The following is a 22,709-nucleotide window of genomic DNA, read 5'->3' as shown; positions in this document are numbered from 1 at the left end:
ATCCAGTCATCATACAGCGATGGCAGAGGCCACCATGCCCGGTGTCACCTGCTCAACAGGAGCAAAAAAAACATTTTCCAAAATACATTTTCGAAATGACAACGACAGTGGACGGGGATCGAAACACCAACCGTCCAGCGTGTGTCAGACCTCTAACTCCTCAGCCACAGCACCTCACATCGTCTGTGTCCCAACAGTTTAAAGTGTCACGTCAAATATTAAACTTAAAACTTACTTGTGACCGGAGCAGGTTGGAAATAAACAAAACGCACAGAGAAAATTATAAATGTAGACAGCAGAAACAAACACAAGATGCAAGAATGTTTTTTTCCTCTTCCTGTATCACCATCACTCACCGCTGGTCCTGGGTATGGGCTGATATCACAACCTTCCCTCCATGACAGGTTGAGGCTCCTGATGAACTCCAGGTAGAAGGAATGGCTAATGTTCAACATGGAGAAGCCCACGATATTGGACTGATCGTCCACCACTTCATCCAGCCGGAGCAGCGGGAAGTCCTAGAGGAGACAGAAGGAGAGAAAGATGGAGGTGAAGAGGGTCACATCTTTTATCTGTCTTGATGAACACATTGTTTAAAAGATAGAACGAGATTCCCCACAGAGGGAAGGAACTCTGAGATGAGTGAAGGATGAAAGAAACGCAGAGGAGAGGAGGAACGAGATGTACGGAGGGCTTGATTGGAGGTTTCTTTGACAGGTTGCACAAGTCAAGTTTAGCATTTAAATTCAGACACGACGAGCAGAGAGGGAAAGCTGAGAAATCAAGCGTTGGAAAAATTCAAAGAACTTCAAATAGTCCTTGAAGGCGAGTCGGTGTCACGCCGAGCTCTGCCGCTGAAACAAACCACAATCAAACTGTTGCTCGTCCTTGGAGGGTTTGCGCTTCCGAACAATAAAACATTTAGCTCGAGCTGAAAAGAGTAGAGCCTGCAGGCAGGAAGTCGTTTAAAACAGATGCTGCAACCCTCAGAAACCGATAACTGACCAGAACACTTGACTTGCTGCTAATATACATCTGTGTATCCACTCCCGATGCTGCCGTTTTGTGATGTGTCTGTACTTGTATTTTGTCATTACTGTTACATGTAGCACGACTTCACTGAGAAACATTCCTAGTCAGTGAACCCTCATTGACAATGGCAATAAACTACTTCTTCTCTTCTGATTGCTCGAATCATCTTAAGTCAGATGTGCTGGTTTACGTGCTGCATCCCATGCAATGAGCAACATATAACTCGACTTTGCAAATAAGCAGCAAATATTCCCGCTGCAGAAACAAGACGCATTGATATTCCACAAACTGGGCCTCTGTTTAAATAGGGTTTGCGTTTGTGTCTATTAAAATTCTGATAAATTAATTAGGGTGCTACTTCATATTTAATGAAAACAGAGTGGCATTCCTTCCAGAGAGAGAGAGAGAGAGATTTCACCCCACTGGTGCAGCTTGTAATGTCATACAAGTCTCCAGAGCATATTTGACTTACGTTCTCACCCGAGTCTGGCATCATCTTAAGGACACATCGAATTGTTGCTATGCTAAGTGCTGTGTAGTGGACTGAAGTAAAAAGAAAAAACAAATTAAGGTGACAACATTTGCTTGTGAGGCCCATCTTACCATCTTAACAGTGACTTGACAATGGCATTACTCCTGCCTTGCTTATAATTGGTCGATCGTTCGTCATCCTGCGGTGATGAGTCGACTATCTGCTTTTTTATTTTTTATTTGCTGTTAAATGTCAGGATGCCTGAGAACTCAGTCATCTGGAACCAGCTGATTCACGCTCTCAGTCTGACCACTGTCACAGATGATTGGACGTCTTTCTCAGGACCGTGTGGGTGTGTACAATGCACACATGAGCTGCGTCTCATTTAACCCTGGAAGTAAATTGCAAGCATGCTCAGTGACACAGTTTGGATCTTAGACAAATGTAAAACCTGTGTCCTTTGATTTGACTTGCTTTTACCTTTATATTACCTTGTCTTGCCCTTTCAATTAAGGAACGTTAAAAAGTGCAATTGCAATAGCTGGACTGTTAATTCTCAGCATAAGCGTCATGGCATCCCTGAGAAAATGTGCCAATAAAAGGTAAGAGATGGCAGAAGGGGATAATTCTTAAATTCACCATGACGGCTCAAAACATCTCGGACACATTCATGCCTTGGAACTCGTTCTGTCCAGCTGTTTAGTTCCACTGCCCGACTGTGTGGGAGTTTAATTTATTTAACCCTAATTCTAGTGTGTGCTTCACCCCATCCCAGCCCACCAGGAAGCTGCTGCTTCTATTGCCGTCTGCTGTGAGTACAGTTGCCAGTCGCTAAATCAATTCCAGCTAAAGCCAAATGCACTGTCTGGCTGTAAGACTGCCAATCATGACAAAGAGCTCTTGGCTCAAGGAGTAGTAGCAACGAGGTCGGCGCTGCTGAGGCAGGAAATACGTGCGCCAGTCGCCCAGGAGGACATCACTGGTGCTGTGGCTGCAGCACGCATTGGACATCTTTATTTAGAAAGGACCAGGGATTCAACAACAGATGAGGGCGCTATGACCAAAGTACAACACTTTGTCTTTGACATTTGTGGGTTTCAAAGTAAAGCAGTAACTCACATCTCTGCAGGGGTTTGATGTGGTTAGCGACCACTGCTTGTGATTGATCAGTTACTTTAGTTTAGACCAAAGGCCACTCAAACAAACTGCTATAAGCGCATTTCTGCCACCTCAGCAGAAAATGCAATCTTTTTTTAGGCTCATCAGCGTAAAAGGGTATGGCTTGCCTTTGACCTTGTGGGCCGACAGAACAATCGTGTGGGCTGGATATCCAGGTGTGCTTTAGACTGTAGCTGGGTCGGTTGTTAGGAGAGAATTCATCCCCACCAAAACAGTTGATCTATTTAGGTAAACATTGTACTCAGTGGTGAGAAGTAACTTAATACATTTAATTTTAATGAAGTGGAACTGTGATACTCTGTCCCAATCAAAATAAGAGACAAACTAAAATGTTTGTGTAATGAGGAAGGGGGAGCATGACCGTTGTTCTTATGTAAAAGATGGAGAGGAGCTGACAGACAGACAGAAAGACCAAACAATCTGGAGAGAAGCTTCAAAACCAAAACCAGGAGCCTAAAAGAAGAAGAGAAAAAGTTCCCAACTGACCAACAATAAGCAGTTCTAAATAATAGAAGGAAAAATATAATTTTTAATAGTTATAAAATATCCTCTCAAAATATAGATCCATATTTAAAGACGATGGCATTAGAACTTGCTATTATGTGCATCTTCCTACATACTGAGAAAACTATTTTTTCTTCATATACTGGCAAATATTCATTTCCTGGCTAAATGAACTGGTGAGCTATCCGTGGGTTGTATGAGAATTTTCTTATTCCACTGGAAGTTCATTTTGCTTATTTGAACAACCCCCCCCCCCCCCCCCCCCCCCAGCCCCCACCCCATGCATAGCTCATGGAGAAATATCAGTGCTGAACTCCTCGCAACTTCTTCTATCTGATAGCTGCTCATCTTGTCACAGTCAGCAGAGCAGCAGAGCATGTTTAATGCAAAGTTAAAGGGAGGTCAAAGACTGTGCTGCAGGTGTATGAGTGTGTGTGGAAGTGGGGACTCATTTTACTTTTGGTTCCTATCCAGGGATCTGCTGCAGTTTCATCCATGGTTTCTGTGCGCAGTATATGCAGTACCCTTGCAAATGGCCAAGTTAAAGTCTACAACGTGGTAGCGTTTAGAGATGAGGCTGGGATCGAGACGAGTTATTATCCATGCAAAGTCTCCTCACACAAAGACATGACAATGGACAGGGAAATTATAATGATGGCGAGTGGTGGCAATGCCGGCATGCATCTCCTGATGAGGGGAGAGCAGCTATGTGTAAAGAGGAGATATATTGCAGGCAGATGGTGAGATGAGAGAGGATAGGTTAAATTTGAAGATGGGACCAACTAACATCTGTAATGTGTGAAAAGAATTGCACAGTCCCAACAAGTCAACAAAAACTGACCAATGGAATTAAAAGAAAGGGGAAAAAGTAAAGAGGAAGTAACATTTATTTAGAGGGGAAGAAGGGACGATTAATACTAGTCTGTGAAGATGACAACGTCAACATCATTGTGGATTTTTTGCCAAAGGTTTGGAGGCCTTATCTCTGATGTCTTGTATTTACCACTATCACACCTACTTCTTCAAACAATTTCATCAAAATCCCATCACAGCTTTCTGTGACTGCAAACAGACAGACAAACAAACCAATAGCAAAAACAAATATCCTGGTGCTGATAATAGAAAGAGAGATGAGACTCGAAAAAATGGAACAGGTGAAGAAGCGAAATGAGCAGAACAAGGAGAGATGGAGAGGAAAGAAAATAGATGAAGGAAAGGAAAAATCAGGTGGGGATAGAAATGTAAATGTATTTATTTATTTATTTTATCAAAGCTAATCAAAGTCATTCAGACATAATAACAAGCAAACTGTTACTGATACTTGGATTCAGTTGTTTCAGATCTGATCCACCCATAAACACTAATGTCATGCTTTTACTCCCTTTGGTTTGCAGTTCAGGCGAGGTTCAACCTCAAGTAATCCGAGCAAGTTAAAGAGAAGGATCTCGATAGATGGGAACGATGAAGACAGGCGATCAAAGTGGAAGGGGAGATTAAGGAAAGGAAGCAAAAACGGAAAGTGAAATGGAAATAGAGATGTGAGGGGATGCAGGGTGGCTGTGGCTCAGTTGTAAGAGTGGGTCGTCCAGTGACCGTTAGGTTCGCGGTTCAAATCTCAACCCCAACCGTCCAACATGTCGAAGCGTCCTTGGGCAAGACATTGAACCCTGACTCGCCCCCAGTAGCAGTCGCCCACTGGTGTGTGAAAGTGAGGCCTATTTTAAAGTGGTGTGGGCACCGTGAAGCTGTAGAAAGTCCTGTATAAGTGCAGTCCAACTGAAATGACAGAAAGAGCATAGGATAGAGGAAAGGTAGGAGGATGATGGTTAGGAGACAAAGGAAAGATGAGACAAACGGCAACTGTTCAGCAAAGGCCATCTTTAGAGGTGACTGATGAAAGAAGTTCTTACCATAGTGGTGAGAATGTACTTGTAGAAGGCCGACGTCATCCCCAGCTCGTTCGCCTGCATCAGAACAGAGCAAACGACTGTCAAAGCTGTGAAACAGGAACTGAGTCTCCATTATTTACACAAACTGAACCAGCTGCATCGCCATCCTATCCCCAGGCCTCCTGCACAATAATTAGAATGTTTGACCTCAACAGTCTGGATCCCTGTTTCCTTAATAGCACGAAACAACCTTTAAGCAGACTTACAGAATCCGGCAATGAAAAGCTGTTCCAAAAAGTTTGAGGAGGTGAAAATTCAAAGCAAAGTTTAAAGATGACCTCTGAAAACTGAATGTTGGTTTGGAGGTCAAATCATTGTAACATAAGCCTTGATGTTTTAAACCCCATCACATAAAAGAGGCTCCCGAGAGCCATCAGCGCTCTGAACAACAACCAGCACTAAAAAATAGAACTACACACCACGTGCAATTTGTAGTGTGAAGGTAAAACAATGTGTTACACATTAAGTGCAATACCGCCGCCTCCCTGACTTCATGTGCAATAACTAATGTATTCTACTACTCAATGCAAAGTACTGGACAATCTATCTGCATGCACTGTTTATCACTTTCGATTTGTGTTGTTTTCTTCTATTATTTCTATTTAATATTTTACCTAAGCACCAAACGGAGCAGCACTCATAATCTCGTTGTATATCCACTAAGCAATGACAATCTCATTCTATTCTATTTCTATTTCATCAGAAGTGACCATGTTGTAGTAGGTGGAAATTAGTTTGCTAGGGCTGTTTGCAAAGTCACTAGGTCTTTTTTTTTCTGGTTTAGTTTGGATCTCATCTTTGTGCAGAGAGCATCTCGCTGCTAGTGTCTAACCTATGCAGATGTCGTTTTCATGCTGAGCACCCATCTGTGCATCCAAACCATATAAGGTGTGGTATCATGGAGCGGAAAGCAACTGCAGCATTGAACAACCAAATAAATAATATAAAATTAAAGGCCATTTTATTCACATGCTGTGACCTTGCAATGAGTGTGAGAAAAGGAACGGATGGACATCATTCAGATGATGCAGGTTCAGATTGTTAAAACTCTATATCTGTTCAGAAATGGCCAAATCACACATGTTCATCATATTTCGTTTATGGAGCATTACAAATGTGTAATGCACACATCTGGAGGTGTATATTGGAGCATGGAGCAGAGCCCTTGAATTACTTCAGGCAGTAAAAACTAAATATCTAAACTATTCCATTGAATGAACTTGGACTTTGAGCATGGGCCTTTATGGACATGCAGAAACACACAGAACATTTATCAGGATAATAAATAATGTCGGCCTGTTGGAGATCTAAATAAATTATGACTTAAAGCTGCTGTCCTAATATGTCAATGACACAGATGGCAGAAATAAATGTATTTTTTTTTTATCCATGAAGATCTCTACAAGTAATTAATTACAGTAATATTTTCTTTTCTTTTCTTATATCAACCACCTATATATTAGAATAATTCAGTCTTTAGAAATCACAAGCAGCTGCGGGCCACCTCTTCCTCCTCCTCCACCACCTCAGTTAAATATTAGTGCATTTGGTGATATCCATGTTCCATAACCACTTATTCTTGCAAGGTTGTGAAGGATGAATATATCCACTGACATATACACTAGATAAGAATATTAACTGTGGACAGGTTCATCCAATGTGAGACAAACAACAATTCATGCTCCCATTCACACAATGCACAATTTAGACGAACAAAAGTACTTTTTTTTTTGCATGGCTTATGGTTATTGTTTGGTTTAGGTCACGCAGTACAAGGACGAAAACTACGCTGACACAGGGAAAAAGAGCCCATGTCTGGATTCAAACCCAAACCCTTCCTACACTTCAAAAAAAATGAACTGGATACTTATCATTGCTACATCTTAGTCACTAAATATGAGATTGCAATTGTTTAATTTTATAATCCATAAAGACATAATTATTCTGTAAATGTTCTCTGGTCTGCTTGAGGCAAATCACATTCACCTCGAGGTGGAGAAATATTTGTAGTAATTTGGGATCAGCAAATTATGTTAAATCTGTGGATATGAAAAAAAAACACCTTCATTTTCAAACTGCAGATGGTTTCTGAGCAGCCAGGTTGCAAAACCTCTCAGGACATATGCTAAGCTTTGTTTTCCACTGCCAACCTCTGAAAAAGGAGTTTCAGTCTGACTTATTTCTTGATCCATTAACCGTTTACACAATGCAAGCCAACCTCTGCCTTTCTTTTTTTCTTTTTGCCTGTAGGAGCTGAGCTCTTCTGGGCAGCTTTACTTGATATTCAAAACTCCTCGGACCTCCAAGGTTGCCAGTCAGAGAGAGAAATTACAACCTGTCAAACATTGGTCGATTTCTTTTGGGGCTTTAAAGGCTGTCTTTTGGCAGGCAACCAACCTGAGTTTGAAGGTCCTGTTATACTTTGTAAATGCCACAGAGGAAGAAACAGAGTCATGATGTGCCAAACATTCTGAAGAGAAGAATCCTATCCCAGCTGACTTTGGGCGGGAGGCGGGGTACACCCTGAACAAGTTGCCAGGTATAATTCAACTCTGGAGTCCATTTTATGCAAATATTGAAGACTTTACATGGTGTTGCCATCACATTAGCTGAAAGCAGCTCCAGGTTGACCTATTGCCATTGTGTCCAGTTTTAATCTGAAGAAAACAGAGAATAGAGGCAAAGACCAAAGGCTGGTTGATGGTCGAGTTGGTGACAAATCTCAGTACCTTCCTGAGGATGTGGTAGGAGATGGAGGCGTTGGCATCTATGATAATGGTGGCCACTTTGTCATCACGGATCTCCTTCAGCAGGGGTGTGGGGTCCAGACTGTCATCCAGCATTCGCACCGACAGCGTCTCCCTGGAGATGAGGAAGCGGTGAACCAGCTCCTCCAATCGCAGCAGGCCTGAGGGGTGCAGATAGAAATCAGGAAGTGAGTAAAAAGCCTGATAGAACACAAACGATAAACACACGTGACAGGCTTTCGCGAACATAAAATCTGCTAAAACACCCAGGTTTGCTGTGAAAGGCTGTTTTGTTTATACTTATTTATTTATTTTCCGATCCTCAAAATCAAGGAGGTTATGTCCGTCAGACTTGGTTCGTTTTTCTGTAAGCAGAACTACACAAACAAATCTGCCAAACAGAATTAAATGAAGCTTGGTGGAAGGATTGGGCCCATGACAGGGAGGAAATGTGATGTAAATTAAAAAATATGATTTTTTTTTCGCGCTTTCTTTGACAAATAGATTTTGATAAAACTTGTTTGAAGTGTAACATTCCCCCAATCTATTAAAAATTGGAATGAACCTGAATAAGCTGACATATTCATGCATTTATTTTTTTTAAACTTCTTTTACTTGACATTTGGCTTCAAAAAATTATAATGGACTGATGGGCCTCGGTGGAGATATGAGCTCTTCCGAGTGCCCATTTAATTGTAAAGGAATTGTTTTGTGTCAGCGAGGGTCATGGTGCCGATTTAATTACTTCTAATTTTGTAATGTAATTTGAACCACAACCAAAAAAGTGGGACCTGGATTGCGACATAATGTTTTAGTATAAAGTGCACTTCCCTGAATCTAGTTATGTTTATGAAAAGACATAAACACGGCAGTAAGGGAGAAATGGATTGTTTTAAATAATGGAACTGCCAGGACGTCGCCTGCACTGGACTTGAAACAAGGCTCCTAAAGCATATTAGTTCAACCATGAATTTTAAGCAGAATTATGCAATCCTGCCTCCTGCTGAACTTCCACCACAGAGGGAATTTTTTTTATTTAAGTTTGCATGTCTGAAATGTAATAATAATGAATCAACCTACACGGAAGAAATCCAGATGTTGTTTGCATGACTTGAATCTCATCACAAAAACAACAACAGCAACATTAAGTTATTGATGTGGAAGAGGTTAGAGCAGGTGGGGCAGGTTGTCAGTTTTATGTTTGCAGCAGTCCATCTGTCAGTGGACCTGGCCTGGCACATGATGAACACACGTCACGCTTGATGAAGAAGGCTGCAGTGTCTCTTTTTGTCAGGGACCCTCAGATGCAGCAAACTCCTCTGTCTATTGCAGAGAAGCTTCTGCTGCTGTGCAAATACTTCATCTTGACATTCGTTGTACAGTCTGATAACACAGATGCTCTACAGCCGAGAGGAACGACCCTCATGTCAGCTCAGTGGATCCTTGGCTGCCCACTGACAACCTGCGGGATACCGTCGCTATAAACGAGACACTATCATTAGACCCCATGTGCCCTGCACACCACATGTTCAACACCCTGAGCACATGCACACATGGACCAACAGACTGAGGAACAGCTTCCTCCCACAAGCTGCAGATCAACTGCTCGATCCTTAACCTCCAATCTCCCCCGCACACACACCTTAACATAAATTGTAACTCTCCATCCATCGATCCGTCTCTCTGTCTATTTATCTATATCTATCTGTCTCTCATTTTTACATAATATTATCCGATATGACTTGCTGAAGTCAAACTAGCACATTTTTATGGAATGCTACAGCATTTGAAAACTGAGAACATTCAGCTGATCAGCACTTCTAGAAGTGTATAATTCTAGAGGAACATCAATGAGCGACTGAACATCCAAACGCAAGCAGACAAACGTGAGTAACGAATCAGGGGCTTCAGTTCAACTCATCACGTTTCCACAGGAAGGATAGAAGTCTGAGAATGTTGGAAAAAAATCCACTGAGGTGTTCAGTAAGAAGCAACATGCTTTTTGAGAGGAGAAATGGAAATAGTGTGCGGGAGTCGCCGACACTTCATGAATACAGTACACTCACACTCTGCTTTGGCACAGACGAGGCTGGCTGATGGGTAGCCGAAGGACTTCAGGATGGATCCAATGGCCAAGCTCAGATCCTCGTTGCTGGGGTAAAGCGTCACTGAGGCGAAACGCAGGTACGGCAGCTTTGGGGATTCCTCCGGACCGATCTTCAGGTGAGGGATCTGAGAGGAGAGACAATTAAACAGGAGTAGTTTATGGGTAATCTTCACCTTAGAGGAAATAAAATACATAAAGTAAAAGGAAACGGAGGGGGAAGAGGCAAGGAAAGGAAGATAAAGCAAAGCCGAATTAAAATGATAGCTGCTACCGTACTGTGAGTTGAGTGAGTGCATGTCTCTGATTTGCAATTTAAATTCTAAACATACATGACACTTCTGAATTACCAATCTTTGCCATCAGTTATTATCATGTTAAGCTAAACGAAGACGTGATAATTCCAGGATTATCCTGCCTTGCCGGTTGTAGATATTTAAAAAAATTGCATCTCTCATTGCTTTTATCACACACCGTTTATTGTACCTGTATACAAGATTTTGCTCATAACACTTTCAGTGTCTGTATCTGTCATTTTGATGTCGATGTTTCACCATATTTCTTGTGGGACAATAATGATTTGAACTGAAGAAATTAAACATTGAAAACTAATTAGAAATGAACTCATCAAAGGATCATATTCTTTTTTTTCCCCTTTTTTTAAACCATCAAAGCATACAGGCCTTGTGTGATTTCAGATAACAGAATAAAATGACTTAATCAGACTCTGACACGCGCTGATAACAAAGACTTTGTTCACTGTCAAAAAGAAGTTCTGGAAATGGAACAAAGCCTTAATTATCAGTGATATTACATTAGTATTTGATGCAAAATCATCAAGAGTTTGTATTCACCACCGCTCAGCTGAAAGGTTTCGATCAAATGTTATAATTTTATTTTTTATGGTAAGATATTTTAGGCTGGTGATAAATGTGACAATTTTCAAATTATTTCAAAGTGAAAAGAAAGTTTCGAAATGAAAATAGCATAATCATTGTAAGTTGTCCTTCCATTAAATCTTGGGTTTATTGTTGGGGACACAAAAGGGAAAGTCCCTGGCTGCAGGGATGTCCACTAGAGCTCTTGCTCGTAAATTGAATGTTCATTTCAGAACCATAAACAGTCTCCAAAGTCAAGGTTTTGGCAGTACATCTAACTGGCCCAACGACTGCAGACCTGCGTGATGATCTGAGACCAGTCGAGCCAGCATCTGATGCAATAGTCGCCGAGCTCTGCCAAAGAATTCTGTAAATGTCTCCAGGAAGCTCATTTGGTTGTTCTTTGTCCTCATTTCATTCTTGACCTGACTGCAATGTGTTGTCAGAACTGCAGTGCATTGGCAAATACCAAATTTTCATGGCATTCAAATCCTTGTAAATATATTCTGTTCAGCGATGAATACCAGTTAATGCTACAAAGGTAGATGGCCTTTGCATCCAAAAATGGACGCAAAGTGTATGGTGCCATTGTTTAAGCACACCCAAAATCAGGCAAGCAAACAAACACAAACAAACAAACATTCATGGACAGATTATGCAGTAAAAATGACCATATAAAAATAACATTAGCAAAGCATCATAGCTCATCATCATCAAGTTTGAAAGCTGTTCTAAATCCACAGAACACAAATCCTGTGGCTGACTGTGTATGTATTTATACTGCAAAATCAATCCCACTATTTGTGAATGAGGGTCAGAGACCAAGCGGTGTGATCCACTGCTCAGTGACATGACACCTGTAGAGCTTTTAAGCAGTAGACTATAATTAACTCAGCTGGGCTCCACTCAGATCTAAAGCTTATTCTAAATCCAAGCATATAATCCAACTCTGTGAGTCAGGTAAACGGAGTGGATATTTAGAAGCCATCAAGAGGCTTAAATGGAGATGTGCTTCATAGATTCACAAGGGCAGGGTTAGACTCTTTTAAACATTGAGATTCTCTCTTGGCATTGATTGGAAAATAAATCCAGTCTCTGATGTGTTGATATTTAACCCTTCCTATCTTGTTGTTGTAAAGCTTTGCTACGCCAAACACCACATTACTCTTCATTTCATTTACATCCTGCTTTACCACGAGAGACGAGAAGCGTGAGAGTTGAATGAGTTATCCTCCATAAATGATTATCTTCATAATATTTTATAGACATTTTGATAGACTATAAGGAAAGCGATCAATGACTAGGATCTCTATGACCGCTATTAACATCTGGCATCACAGTGATGATCAAAGGGCCAGAGGTGACTTACCTCTTTCTCCCCACAGATGTGACTGATGGTGGACCCAGAGGCAGGGCTTGAGGCGGGGCCAATGACTGAGACCACGCCTTTTGGTAGGATTTGACACACTAGAATGAAACAAATAAAAAAGCAGGTTCGTGTGGGAAGTGGATGCTAAATGCACAACGGTTTATCTGTTAGCTCTGATTTTGGCCTGTACCGTGTCCAGTGGAGAATGTCTGACTCTTTTGCTGCTGAACACTCCGCTGTGTTCACAGCTAGTTGCTAACTGTTTGCTATCTGCTGTCTTCTCCTGAGCACGGTGCGTAGATTGCCTTTTACAAATCTATAAATGTACATGTTTCCAGAATCATATTGTGGTTTGTATGTTTGTTCAAGTACATGCGTTTTTTTTTGTGTGTGTGTTCTGACAGACAACATTAAAGGCCTCTCAATGATTAAGTCTCTGTGCTGCCAGCAGTTCAAAATCAATGAACATCTTAATATGTGTTCGTGCAGAATGCTGCAATCCCTCTGGTCGAGGCAACCTCTGTTCCAAACTGATGCCACACCCTGTGAATCAGGAAAGCATCAGCATCACCCATCTGCTGGAGCGTCATCTTCCATTATGCTCAAACAGACACAATGGGGAAGGTTATTCACCAAAAGTAGTTCCCTCATTCGCTTTGATCACTGCGGCAGTGGATGTTGCTGCCTAACTGCAACCAAAGCCAGGGTCAAAACTGTCCCAGAATGATCGATAATGTTAAATCAGTCAATAGAGAAGATGCCACCTACACTTTTGTCACACACTTTGTCAGGAAGCTGCTGGCAGTATTAGTCCCCATCTCCCTGTTAAGGACGCGCTGCACTGCACTCGTCAGCCTAATATTATCTGTGAACATTTATAACCCCGTGCTTGATTTACAATTCATGACAGACCAGTTCTATTGATTGCTCCAAATTAATCTGTCATCGACTGCTGAGTCATCACCCCTCCTAGTAAAGGCCACAAGTGATCAATAAATAGGTCAGTTTTGAATCTTGGGACAATATTGCAAAACTCATTTTCAGCCATTTAGATTAAAACAAGCATATTTTTGTGTTATATTACTGGTTTAAGGCCGTGATTAATTGTAACCCCTTCCTGGGAGTTCACGTCTGGTAGTTTACGTGCAGGTTTCCTGGGAGTACACCAACCTGCTGTTGACCTACCTTGTTAAATAAAGGTTGATGCTTTTTGTCTGCTGTGGTGCAGAACACTTTATAAATTTTATCTCATCTGAAAATGTCAGCCGGAGGACCAGCTGCAGCTCTGGGCAGGGACTTGTTGCTGTCACTCCGGCTGATGCAGAAAACAAGATAAAGGCCAGGGCAGTGACTTACTGGTGTCAGTGGTGCTGTACTGGGAGTCGTTCTGCAGCTCGTAGACATCCACTTCCACCCTTGCTTGGGTGGAGCCCTCCATCAGACTATTGATGTTCTCCCTCGCCAGCGCCAGCGCCAGACGTTCCCCACGACCGCACACTGACTGATCGTCCAAAATGGCTGCTGCAGGGAGGCAGATTGAGAAATTAAAATAATTAATAATTAAAAATATTTTTTTTATGTAGGTCATCCAGTGGAGGTGAAATTGTGAATGTACACTCTAAACCTGGTTTAGGAGATTAAGTAAAAATAAAAGGGAAAGAAGAGAAAAAATAATCCATTTTTTTAAAGATACAAAGCACATTATCTGACTCATTTTGAACCATCACATCCTCTCTATGGTGTGTGTGTGTGTGTGTGTGCTAATCATGCAGTTTTTCTCTCCATCTAGGGAGATTTTTAAAAATAAGAAGGAAGTATTGTGGTCATTGTTCTAACAAGAACGATGGCATCCCTCTCTCACTGTCATGTGATGACAGGCTATTTATCTATGAGAAACAAACCTTCACTTTTGATGCCTATTTTACCTTAGCTTTTATACATTCAATCTGTTTTGTTCTTCACAGAACACAACAGGTGAGTTCTTTGTAGAACACAACATATGGTCAGATAATCCAGTTGCAAGGTGCCCTCTACTGCATGTGCAGCTGGAACAATTGGTTCTCAGGCAGGTGAAATACAACCTCTGCAGAGTGAGAGATGAGAAAACCACCTGCAGCAAGATCACAAACACAGAACTGATGCTCCTTTAATGGAGAGCTGAGAGCAGCTGCAGTTACCATATATATATAATGGATTTATATTTTCATCTACTAGAAATGGACACCTGCATGTTCATTTTTGTCGCCTGACTCACCCGTTTTAACTAGTAAGCTTAAGAATCCAACTGTTTGATTTCAGCACTATGAATATGGATGGAAATGCAGTGGAGAGCAGTCAGACATCCAGTCATCATATGGAATGTGCATCCAGCACTTGCTTTTTGCCAATTATTTATTTAGTAATTTATTTATTTACAGTGTAATAATAGTCAGTGGATATTGAACGATAAGACTGTGGAGCTAAAATAATAAAAACACTACAAATCAAAGTGAATATACTGAGGAACAAGAATAAAGTCTACTGCTGCTGCCAGGGTTTATTCTAGATTTGATTTGTGTTTCTTAAATAATTAACTCCTCTCAAGGCGAACTCGGAGGCGATTCATCATGTCCTTTTTCAAAAAGCCTGGTGTAAGTTTTTTTTGGTTTAGGAAAACACAAAGAGAGCCAGATGGTTTCATGTCAACTTATCTTTGTCTGCTGACTTGTTGAGTAAAACTACACAATAAAAATAGTATTTTTTTAAACAGAAAACATCAACATTTGGATCCAGATTGGGAATCTTGCAGAATCAGTGTCTTACCTTGAGGCAACCCCGCCATAATTACATCCAAACACTACTCATTTGTATTTCCAAAATATGTGATGAAATCACATTAAAGAAACATTCAAAGTCTGGAAATATAATTTCTATATTGCCTCACATATGATAGAATTGTACCTTTAGCATAACTGAAACTGGAATCTTGAGCAAAGACCCAGTCTACACCAGAATGACATGGGAGATGTGGAGAAGCATCAACATGGAAAAGCATTACAGGACAGCTACTCCACGAGTCCACAAGTAAGTAGCAATGTCAGCTTTCCTAATACGCCACAATCAGCTTTGTTATAAAAAGTAACTAGACAGTGCTACCCACTACGCCACCATGCCACAAACTTGAATAACACAAATCTCTTATTTCCCTCTTGGTAGAACTGTTAGTAATGTTTGCATTTTGGAGACATTAATACTGATGTTACGCTGTTAAAGAAGAAAAAACCACTGTTAGCATATTGGGAAGAAAAAAAAGTATTAGCCTGCTGGTGAAACTGAAATTTCATCGAGAGCCGTCCAGAACTTTGAGATATCTTTCTAACAGACGGACGGAGAAACGGCGGAGATCACATAATAACCTCCGTCTTGGCGGAGGTAAATATCTCAATCCTGTTCTAGTCCCTTCTTCTTTGTAACTGTTGCAGCTTTGTTTAATTGGACAGAAAGAGAAATAAAGTAGTGTCTCCAGGAGAGAAGATGGGTGAGGAGGAGGAGGGGAGGATGAAGATGAGGTGAGATACACTGTCCAGACACCATCTCTGTTTACTCAGTGTCTTTTGTGGGTCACTGCAGCCACACACACACACACTGGATTAAACACTTGAACTCCGTCGTAAATGTTCCCGGAGCGTCTCGTATCTCAGCGACCATCGTTTCTTCCACAGTTACTGCAAGCCTCGATTCAATAACATGTTAAGTTTCAGATACACTACATGGAGTGTTACTGCACACTAAAAATGCAATTATGCCACTTCAACTTCACTTTTTTACGCAGATGGTGAAACACGTTTTTGCCTGCTGGTGGAGAAGTGTCATTTTGTATTTAAGTATTTAAGAGGTTGTGTGTTTTGTTCTGGATGAGACAAGGCAATAAAACTCATTTTATCAAAGCAGATGGAGCTCTGCAGACTGATTCTATCACCCCTAGAGGCAGTTTGACTCGAGAAAAAAATAAGAAGTAACAGGTTTTCTTGTCACTTCCCACCTTTTCCGTCGATGTGTTTGACATTGTTTGATATGACAGGAAGTCTGGAGTCTTGGGGCTGCAGGTAGGTTGACAGATTCAAAAAGACAGGACAAAACGGAGTGCTAAAGCAAAAACTCACTCTGCCAGCCATGGGCTGGAATCACAGTATTGCAATCCTCTCGTGGCTGATATCTTAACCATCACGTAGTGCAACAGGCGAGTCCGTGTTTTTAATGGGTGTGTGTGTGTGCGTATCATTGAGTTGTCTGCATCCATCATTCATCTGCTGGAAGACGACACGACATACGGGTCACAGGTTATGCTGGAGCCTATCCCAGGTGGCCATGGGGTATAGCCCAGATGAGATGCCAACTCATCTCAGGGCCACAAAAAAGACAAACATCCCTTTCATGCTCACACTCTGACTGACAATGCGTGTGTACATCAAATTCCTTTAAAATAGCATGCTTTTGGAGGTGGAAGAAAGCCGAAGAAACCAGCGAGAACCCACAAAGACATGGGGAGAACATACAAAAAGGTATCAAACCCGGAACCTTCTTGCTGTGAGGCAACAGTGCTAATCACTGCACCACCATGCTGCCCTGCGAGCCACAAAATCAAAAAAAATGTTTTTTTTAAGTTTTATAATGAAGGTCTGGGAGGACAATGTGATGCATCACAAAACTACTGCTTTCATTTGTTACAATGTGCCCAAGCTACACTCCTTTCTTAGGCTGTGCATCACATATTTCAGTAGCAAGTACCTTTTCGGCACAATACACAGGAGCTACACAATTGTTATCATTAATTGCATCTGAATGGCTTCTTTGCATGCCTACCACACTGTTTTGTTACTGTACTATTTTTTTGTTCAGGTATCCAACGCAAGGTCTTACACTTTCCTCTGATCATGCATCCTGCCTTTGGGACCACATCAGAAGGATTCTACCACCACATCACATCAGATGGCAAACACTTCAACCTGACCTGGCTTAGGGCTAAGACCAAAGAATGTCAGGCTCTCATCAGACATATTGTGCTGTCTGCTGATGATGCAGAAACTGACACGATACACAGGAAAAACTCCAGAATTACATGACTTGTATGGAGTTTTGCCTCACCATAAGAATGAACAATACCAAATATTGCACACGTGGCTCATTACAGCTTCACAGAGGCACTGGCGTAAAAATAGACTTGTTGACATCAAGTTTAGGACAAAAAGCCGAACTTTGTCCGCAATAACACTCTGACTGAATTGTCTGCTGTGTCTCTGTTGTCCAATTACCATCTGATAGACTCCCATTTGCTTCTGTTCTGGCATCCACTTCTCTGAACCCTTAGTTGCATTTGACAGCATTGTATTGACCTGTGAGCTGATGTGACGGCCCTGCTGGAGACCTGCAGCACAAGCACCAAGTTGTTCTAATTAAAATGCCTGTTTCTGGTCTCAACTAGGTCTCTTCCCAGCACGACAGTGATTAGCCTGCTTACAAAATGTATGTGATTGATGACTAGAGCTGAGTCGTTCTTGGCATTTGATTGCTTCCAATATGAAGTGTTGGTTTTGATTACATTTTTTGGGTTTTTTCTTCTGCCTTGCGTAAAACACGACACAGAAATTACTCAATTATCTGATTTTGTAAATATAATTTCTTAGCACAGGTTCGCAAAGGTTTCAGTCTGATTTATTTAATTAGATTTAGGCATAAATGTTTCTTTTGTAGAACTGGTGAGCTTTACATTCCTGCCAATGGAGCTCATTGATAGAAACAAGAAACCCCATTTACAGATTCAAAAATCTGTTACAAATAAACATCAACTCTGATTCACTTTTATTTTCATGGTTGGTGTATAAAGATACCAAGAACAATCTAGAACCTTTTGATGATAATCCAGATCACCATGTCGATGGTGTAAATCCAATTGGGGAGGAAATGAGCTGCTTGGTGGAGGTCTGTGCTCTCTGAGGGCTTTTTTTTAAGTTTTCTATCTTTGTTCAAATGATTTGTACAATGCAAAAATGTAAGGAATTCGTATGTGCCCTCTGATGTTTGCCAGATATTTGGTTTTCATAACAACTTGTAAAATTGTGCGACAGGATCAACTGCTGAACAAACTGTACCATCAGCAGTGTCCCACCGTCATTGTCCATGAATGACAAATCATTTTATTTCGCTGGTACTCAATCATGAACAATGTCAATTCTGTTATAGCTGACTGGAGATAAATCAGATTTTCCAGCAACCTCAAGATGGAAATGAAAAATGTACCTGAAAACAGTAAACCAGCATTTTTGGATTAAATTAAATCAGGCTGGATTTCTTTTCATCCTTTTATTTTTCGTCAACTGTGAGAAAGGATGATGAATTATTTTCATCCTGACTCACTTCAAAAATGATTTAACTAACAATCTTCCTGTCATTTTCAGAATACTTTCTCCTTAAAAAAAACCCAGCTAATTTTATTTGCCTTGTGGTAAAACTTTAATATTCATGCAAAAGGTAATGCAAATGTCTTCCATAATTGTATTTCATTCAGATTTCATAAAAACTGATACATGTTGTTTTACCTTTTATACTGATTACATGGGCAGATGTGCAGGATGTGTTATTTGCTAAAAATTCAACCCTCTTGAAAAGGGGATTTTTCTCCAAACACACAGTATCTTTATTATGTTCAGTACCCCCCGCTGAAAAGGATACTGGTTCCTAGTATTATTTTCATATTTATTCATTACATTACATTACATTATCAAAATTGTCTCATCTTCCTTCAGCCACGTATCTAAAAAAAATAAAAATAATCTAGTTGAACCATTGAACCATGGACAATAGATTTATGATGACTTTCCATTTAATTGGGGAAACATTGCAATTTTCCGCACTACCATTGCGAAACCTTTCAAATTCTGAATGAATGTTCGGCAAATGTTCCTCCGCAATGTCTTTCCATTGTCTTGAAGAAATATCAAGAACATTTTGGGGGGAAATAAGGTAATTATTGTAGACCCCTGGGATAGGTTCCAGCAAATCCCATGACCCGCAAAGCGGAAAAGCAGATGAGATGGCTGTCACATCTCCAAGACAATGGATAGATGGATGGATGAATTCTTCATGGCAGGTTGCTGCAATGAGTGGCTTCTTTGTAGACAAATGTGTGCCAAATATTATACTTGATGGGCTTCTCTTTTCCAGGGAGTGCTATGTTATAGAGTTATTTTTCAACACCCAATCTTGAATTCCTCATCAGAAAGAGTACACGTGTTTTTAATTACTGTCTTGAATATTTACTTTTTTTAGAAAACCTTGTCAATTTGCAAATCGTAAGTGTAAGTTAAGCATTTATGAGCTACAACCCCACTAACCTTTTTTAGATTATACAGATATGAATCTATAATACTTCTTGAAGTTATGTAATAAATACAGTCTCAACAATGTTTTTGAGAAAAAAATATTTGCACATATGGGACCCTAACCCTAATCCAATATATTTATTTTATGACAGAAAATGTTCTCTGTCTGTTCAATTTATCCTGAAACTTCCATGGTCTCTGTAAATCCTTTCATCAAATTCACTTACATGTAATATCTTCAGGGCAATTGAACGTATGCCACACAAAAAATATGAAAGAGTGAAAGGTGAGCCATTACACATGGTGAGGTGATCAGGTTTTCACCACAGGTTGCGAAATATGTTAAAGCCCACCTGATGAAAGCATCAAATAGTTGAACTTATTGCAATCATGGCTACGACGTGTTTAAGAAAAAATGGTTGATGTGGGCAGAGAGCTGGACTTTTACTCTGAAAGCTAAGTCACTGCTTTTCGTGCAGTTAATGTTTCTGTGCAAGATGCCACGAGGAGAGGAAGCAAGAGCTATTGAAAATAGTGCAGACCTCAGGAATTGCCGTCAATCATAGAATAAATGCTTTATCTGATTTCTGCATTTTTTTTGTGCCTACAAATGATCCAACCTGGGAATCAGGAAAGCACGAGGCATAAAGAAGAAAAAAAAAAGAAAAGTCAGAGCAAGAAGAGAGAGCGAGGCCTCAAGGGGCGAGTGAGATGGCAAACAAAGCTTGGCAATAGCTTGAGAGGGAACAAGATGGCAAACAGAGACAGTGGTTGTTAGTGAGGGGAGAAACTAAATGAAAGGCAGAGAGCAATAACGAGGGAGGAGTAGTAAAACACAGCAGTGGGAAAAGTGAATTTTTCTGTTAAGGCATCCTAACAGGAACAAGAAAAGAGTAGGATTATGTGTGAATAGTGAAAGCATCGAGCCCTAACGCAAAACAAATGTTAATATCTTACATTTTTTATGATGAATTAATGACAGTTTGGAGCAACAGTTTTAAAATAAAAAAAAAACAGCAACAAACATAAAAATAAAAGCTTTCCTGTTGTCCAGTGTTATAATTCAGTCATTTTCCAACCACTTTATCCATTATCGGGTTGCGTGATCTACTGGAGCCTATCCAAGTTATAGCTACAGATCTACGGGTGAGAGGCAGGGTGCAACCTGGACGAGTCGCCAGTTCATCGCAGGGCTACACACAGACAGACAATCATTCACACGCACACACACACACACTTATGGGCAATTCACCTAACTTACATGTTCTTGGTGGTGGGAGGAAGCCGGAGAACCCGAAGAGAACTCATACAGACAGTTGAAGTTTACATATTCCAGTCTGAAATTTTTAGGGTAAACACTGTGGGATTCACACTCGCCTCACGGTGACGGTACTCACCCATCCGGAGAGCAGAGAGCGTGTTGGCCTGGCTGAAGGAGAGCGGTCCCATGGTCAGCAGCAGGTCGACAATGTAAATCGACAGCAGCAGTGCTGGCAGAGCCGGCATCTTCCACTGCTCCTCATGGAGAATGCTCTGCTGGCTGCCTGGACCGCCACCTGCAAGAGAGGAGGAGGCATTACTACCTCAATTCACAGTATTGGGGTTATGACATAATTTAAGAGTTGCTCCACATGTTCATCTCCAACATGTAAAAAATAAGAAAAAAAGGCAACAGCATGCCATGGAGAAGCTGCTGTTCCATAAATATTTTCAACACGTGTCAAATACATGAGATTCAGACACCTTATCAATTGCATGAAGGTGAAAATACACCCCCTCAAAAAATAGATGTGTTAGACTCGTGGAAATATATTATCGCTTCAATGTTTTGTGCAACAGTAACAATAGCACATAAATCACTTTTTCTTTAATAAATTCTTTCTAATGCTTTTCCTGTTTTATTATATATGTGCTTTTTTGTCAAGAAATATTTCATTTGAAAATTAATTTGAAAAAATCTAAATAATGAAAGTCCAGAAATTACTCAAACTCATGATGAAACAGCGGGACTTATGTGGAGCAAATAAAAGCACTAACAAGAGGTTAACAGGAAACACACCACAAAGATCGCAAACAAATGGACTATAGACGCCGAGAAATAAATAATGAGATACAGGTGGAGACAGTCGGGCAGGAACAGTAGGAAGCAGGTAGTGAACCAACAAGCCATTACAGATGTGGAGAAATATAAGAGCTAAGGCATGCGCTTCACATTCCAAGAAATCTGTCAAACAGAACATTAGTAATGTTTTGGGTGTTATAGTTTGGAGGAAGTTCTTGACAAAAAACAACCTGTTTGGTCATTAATGCGCATTTTGAAAATTAGTCAGCTTCATGTTCAAGGAGTTTGAGAGGAAGTGAGGGAGACACAGTGAAAATGTAAGGCCTTGAGGAGAAATGCATTCAAAGTGTGAAAGTGAGACAGGCAGGAAGAAAAGAAAACAGAAGGAGATGGAGATGGAGATAGAGGAAAGAAACACTGAGAGAAAATATTAGAGATGAAATAGATAGGCTGTGATGTGTTGCAGGAACAAAGGTAGAATTGAAATGGCTGAGCAAGGGAGAACAGAAAAAACACTTCCCAAGCAAAGTAGATTAGAGCGACTGGAGCAAGAATTTCACATTAGCAGATAAATGTGTATACGAGTGAACGCTTAAATTCGAGCTCCCAGCACAGCAAAAACTGAGAGTCTAGAGCCCCAACTAACATCTACCACTGTCCAATCCCATCATGCTTCACCTGTTCCTCTGTGCATGGATCGTTATTTTCCTCTAACCCTTCCCAACAATGCTTCATGACTTGTTGAGCCCACGCCACAATGAATGTGTATCGATGTCCCGCCAATGAGGTATCCCACATGAATTTAAATGGGATTCCCTCTCCCGTGAGACGGAATTTAAATTGGCCCCGGCTCATCGGGACGAGCTGGATGGGGAGAGTGAGAGAGATTCTACTGAGAGATGAGGAGTGAAGGACAATAGGAGAAGAAGAAGTATGGGGACAGTCTCTGTTCGAAGCTGTGCAGTCTGTTTTTAAGATGAATGAGTTGTCACTGAGGGAATTTGACGAGAACATTGACTCAAATCATTATCTGCTCACTCCCAAAGCACCTCAAA

At 40.8% G+C, this 22,709-nt stretch overlaps 1 protein-coding gene across 1 annotated transcript in view; it reads right to left on the bottom strand.

The window, feature by feature from the left end:
* Positions 1-21,098, bottom strand: part of LOC137902924 (glutamate receptor ionotropic, kainate 5-like) — a 52,164-nt gene extending 31,066 nt beyond the window's left edge. Inside the window, exons 1-7 of the mRNA XM_068747030.1 lie at positions 20,990-21,098; positions 13,591-13,755; positions 12,235-12,332; positions 9,950-10,115; positions 7,866-8,044; positions 5,098-5,151; positions 357-518 (exon numbers count right to left, since the gene is read on the bottom strand). Coding sequence (XP_068603131.1) covers positions 357-518; positions 5,098-5,151; positions 7,866-8,044; positions 9,950-10,115; positions 12,235-12,332; positions 13,591-13,755; positions 20,990-21,098 — 933 coding nt within the window. The remainder of the gene's footprint in view (positions 1-356; positions 519-5,097; positions 5,152-7,865; positions 8,045-9,949; positions 10,116-12,234; positions 12,333-13,590; positions 13,756-20,989) is intronic.
* Positions 21,099-22,709: the final 1,611 nt, after the last annotated feature.

This window comes from Brachionichthys hirsutus, chromosome 13, assembly GCF_040956055.1.
Source record: "Brachionichthys hirsutus isolate HB-005 chromosome 13, CSIRO-AGI_Bhir_v1, whole genome shotgun sequence".
NCBI classification, from domain to species: domain Eukaryota; kingdom Metazoa; phylum Chordata; class Actinopteri; order Lophiiformes; family Brachionichthyidae; genus Brachionichthys; species Brachionichthys hirsutus.
Note: the sequence above shows the minus strand (reverse complement) of the source record. Positions and strands in the feature narration are given on the sequence as shown.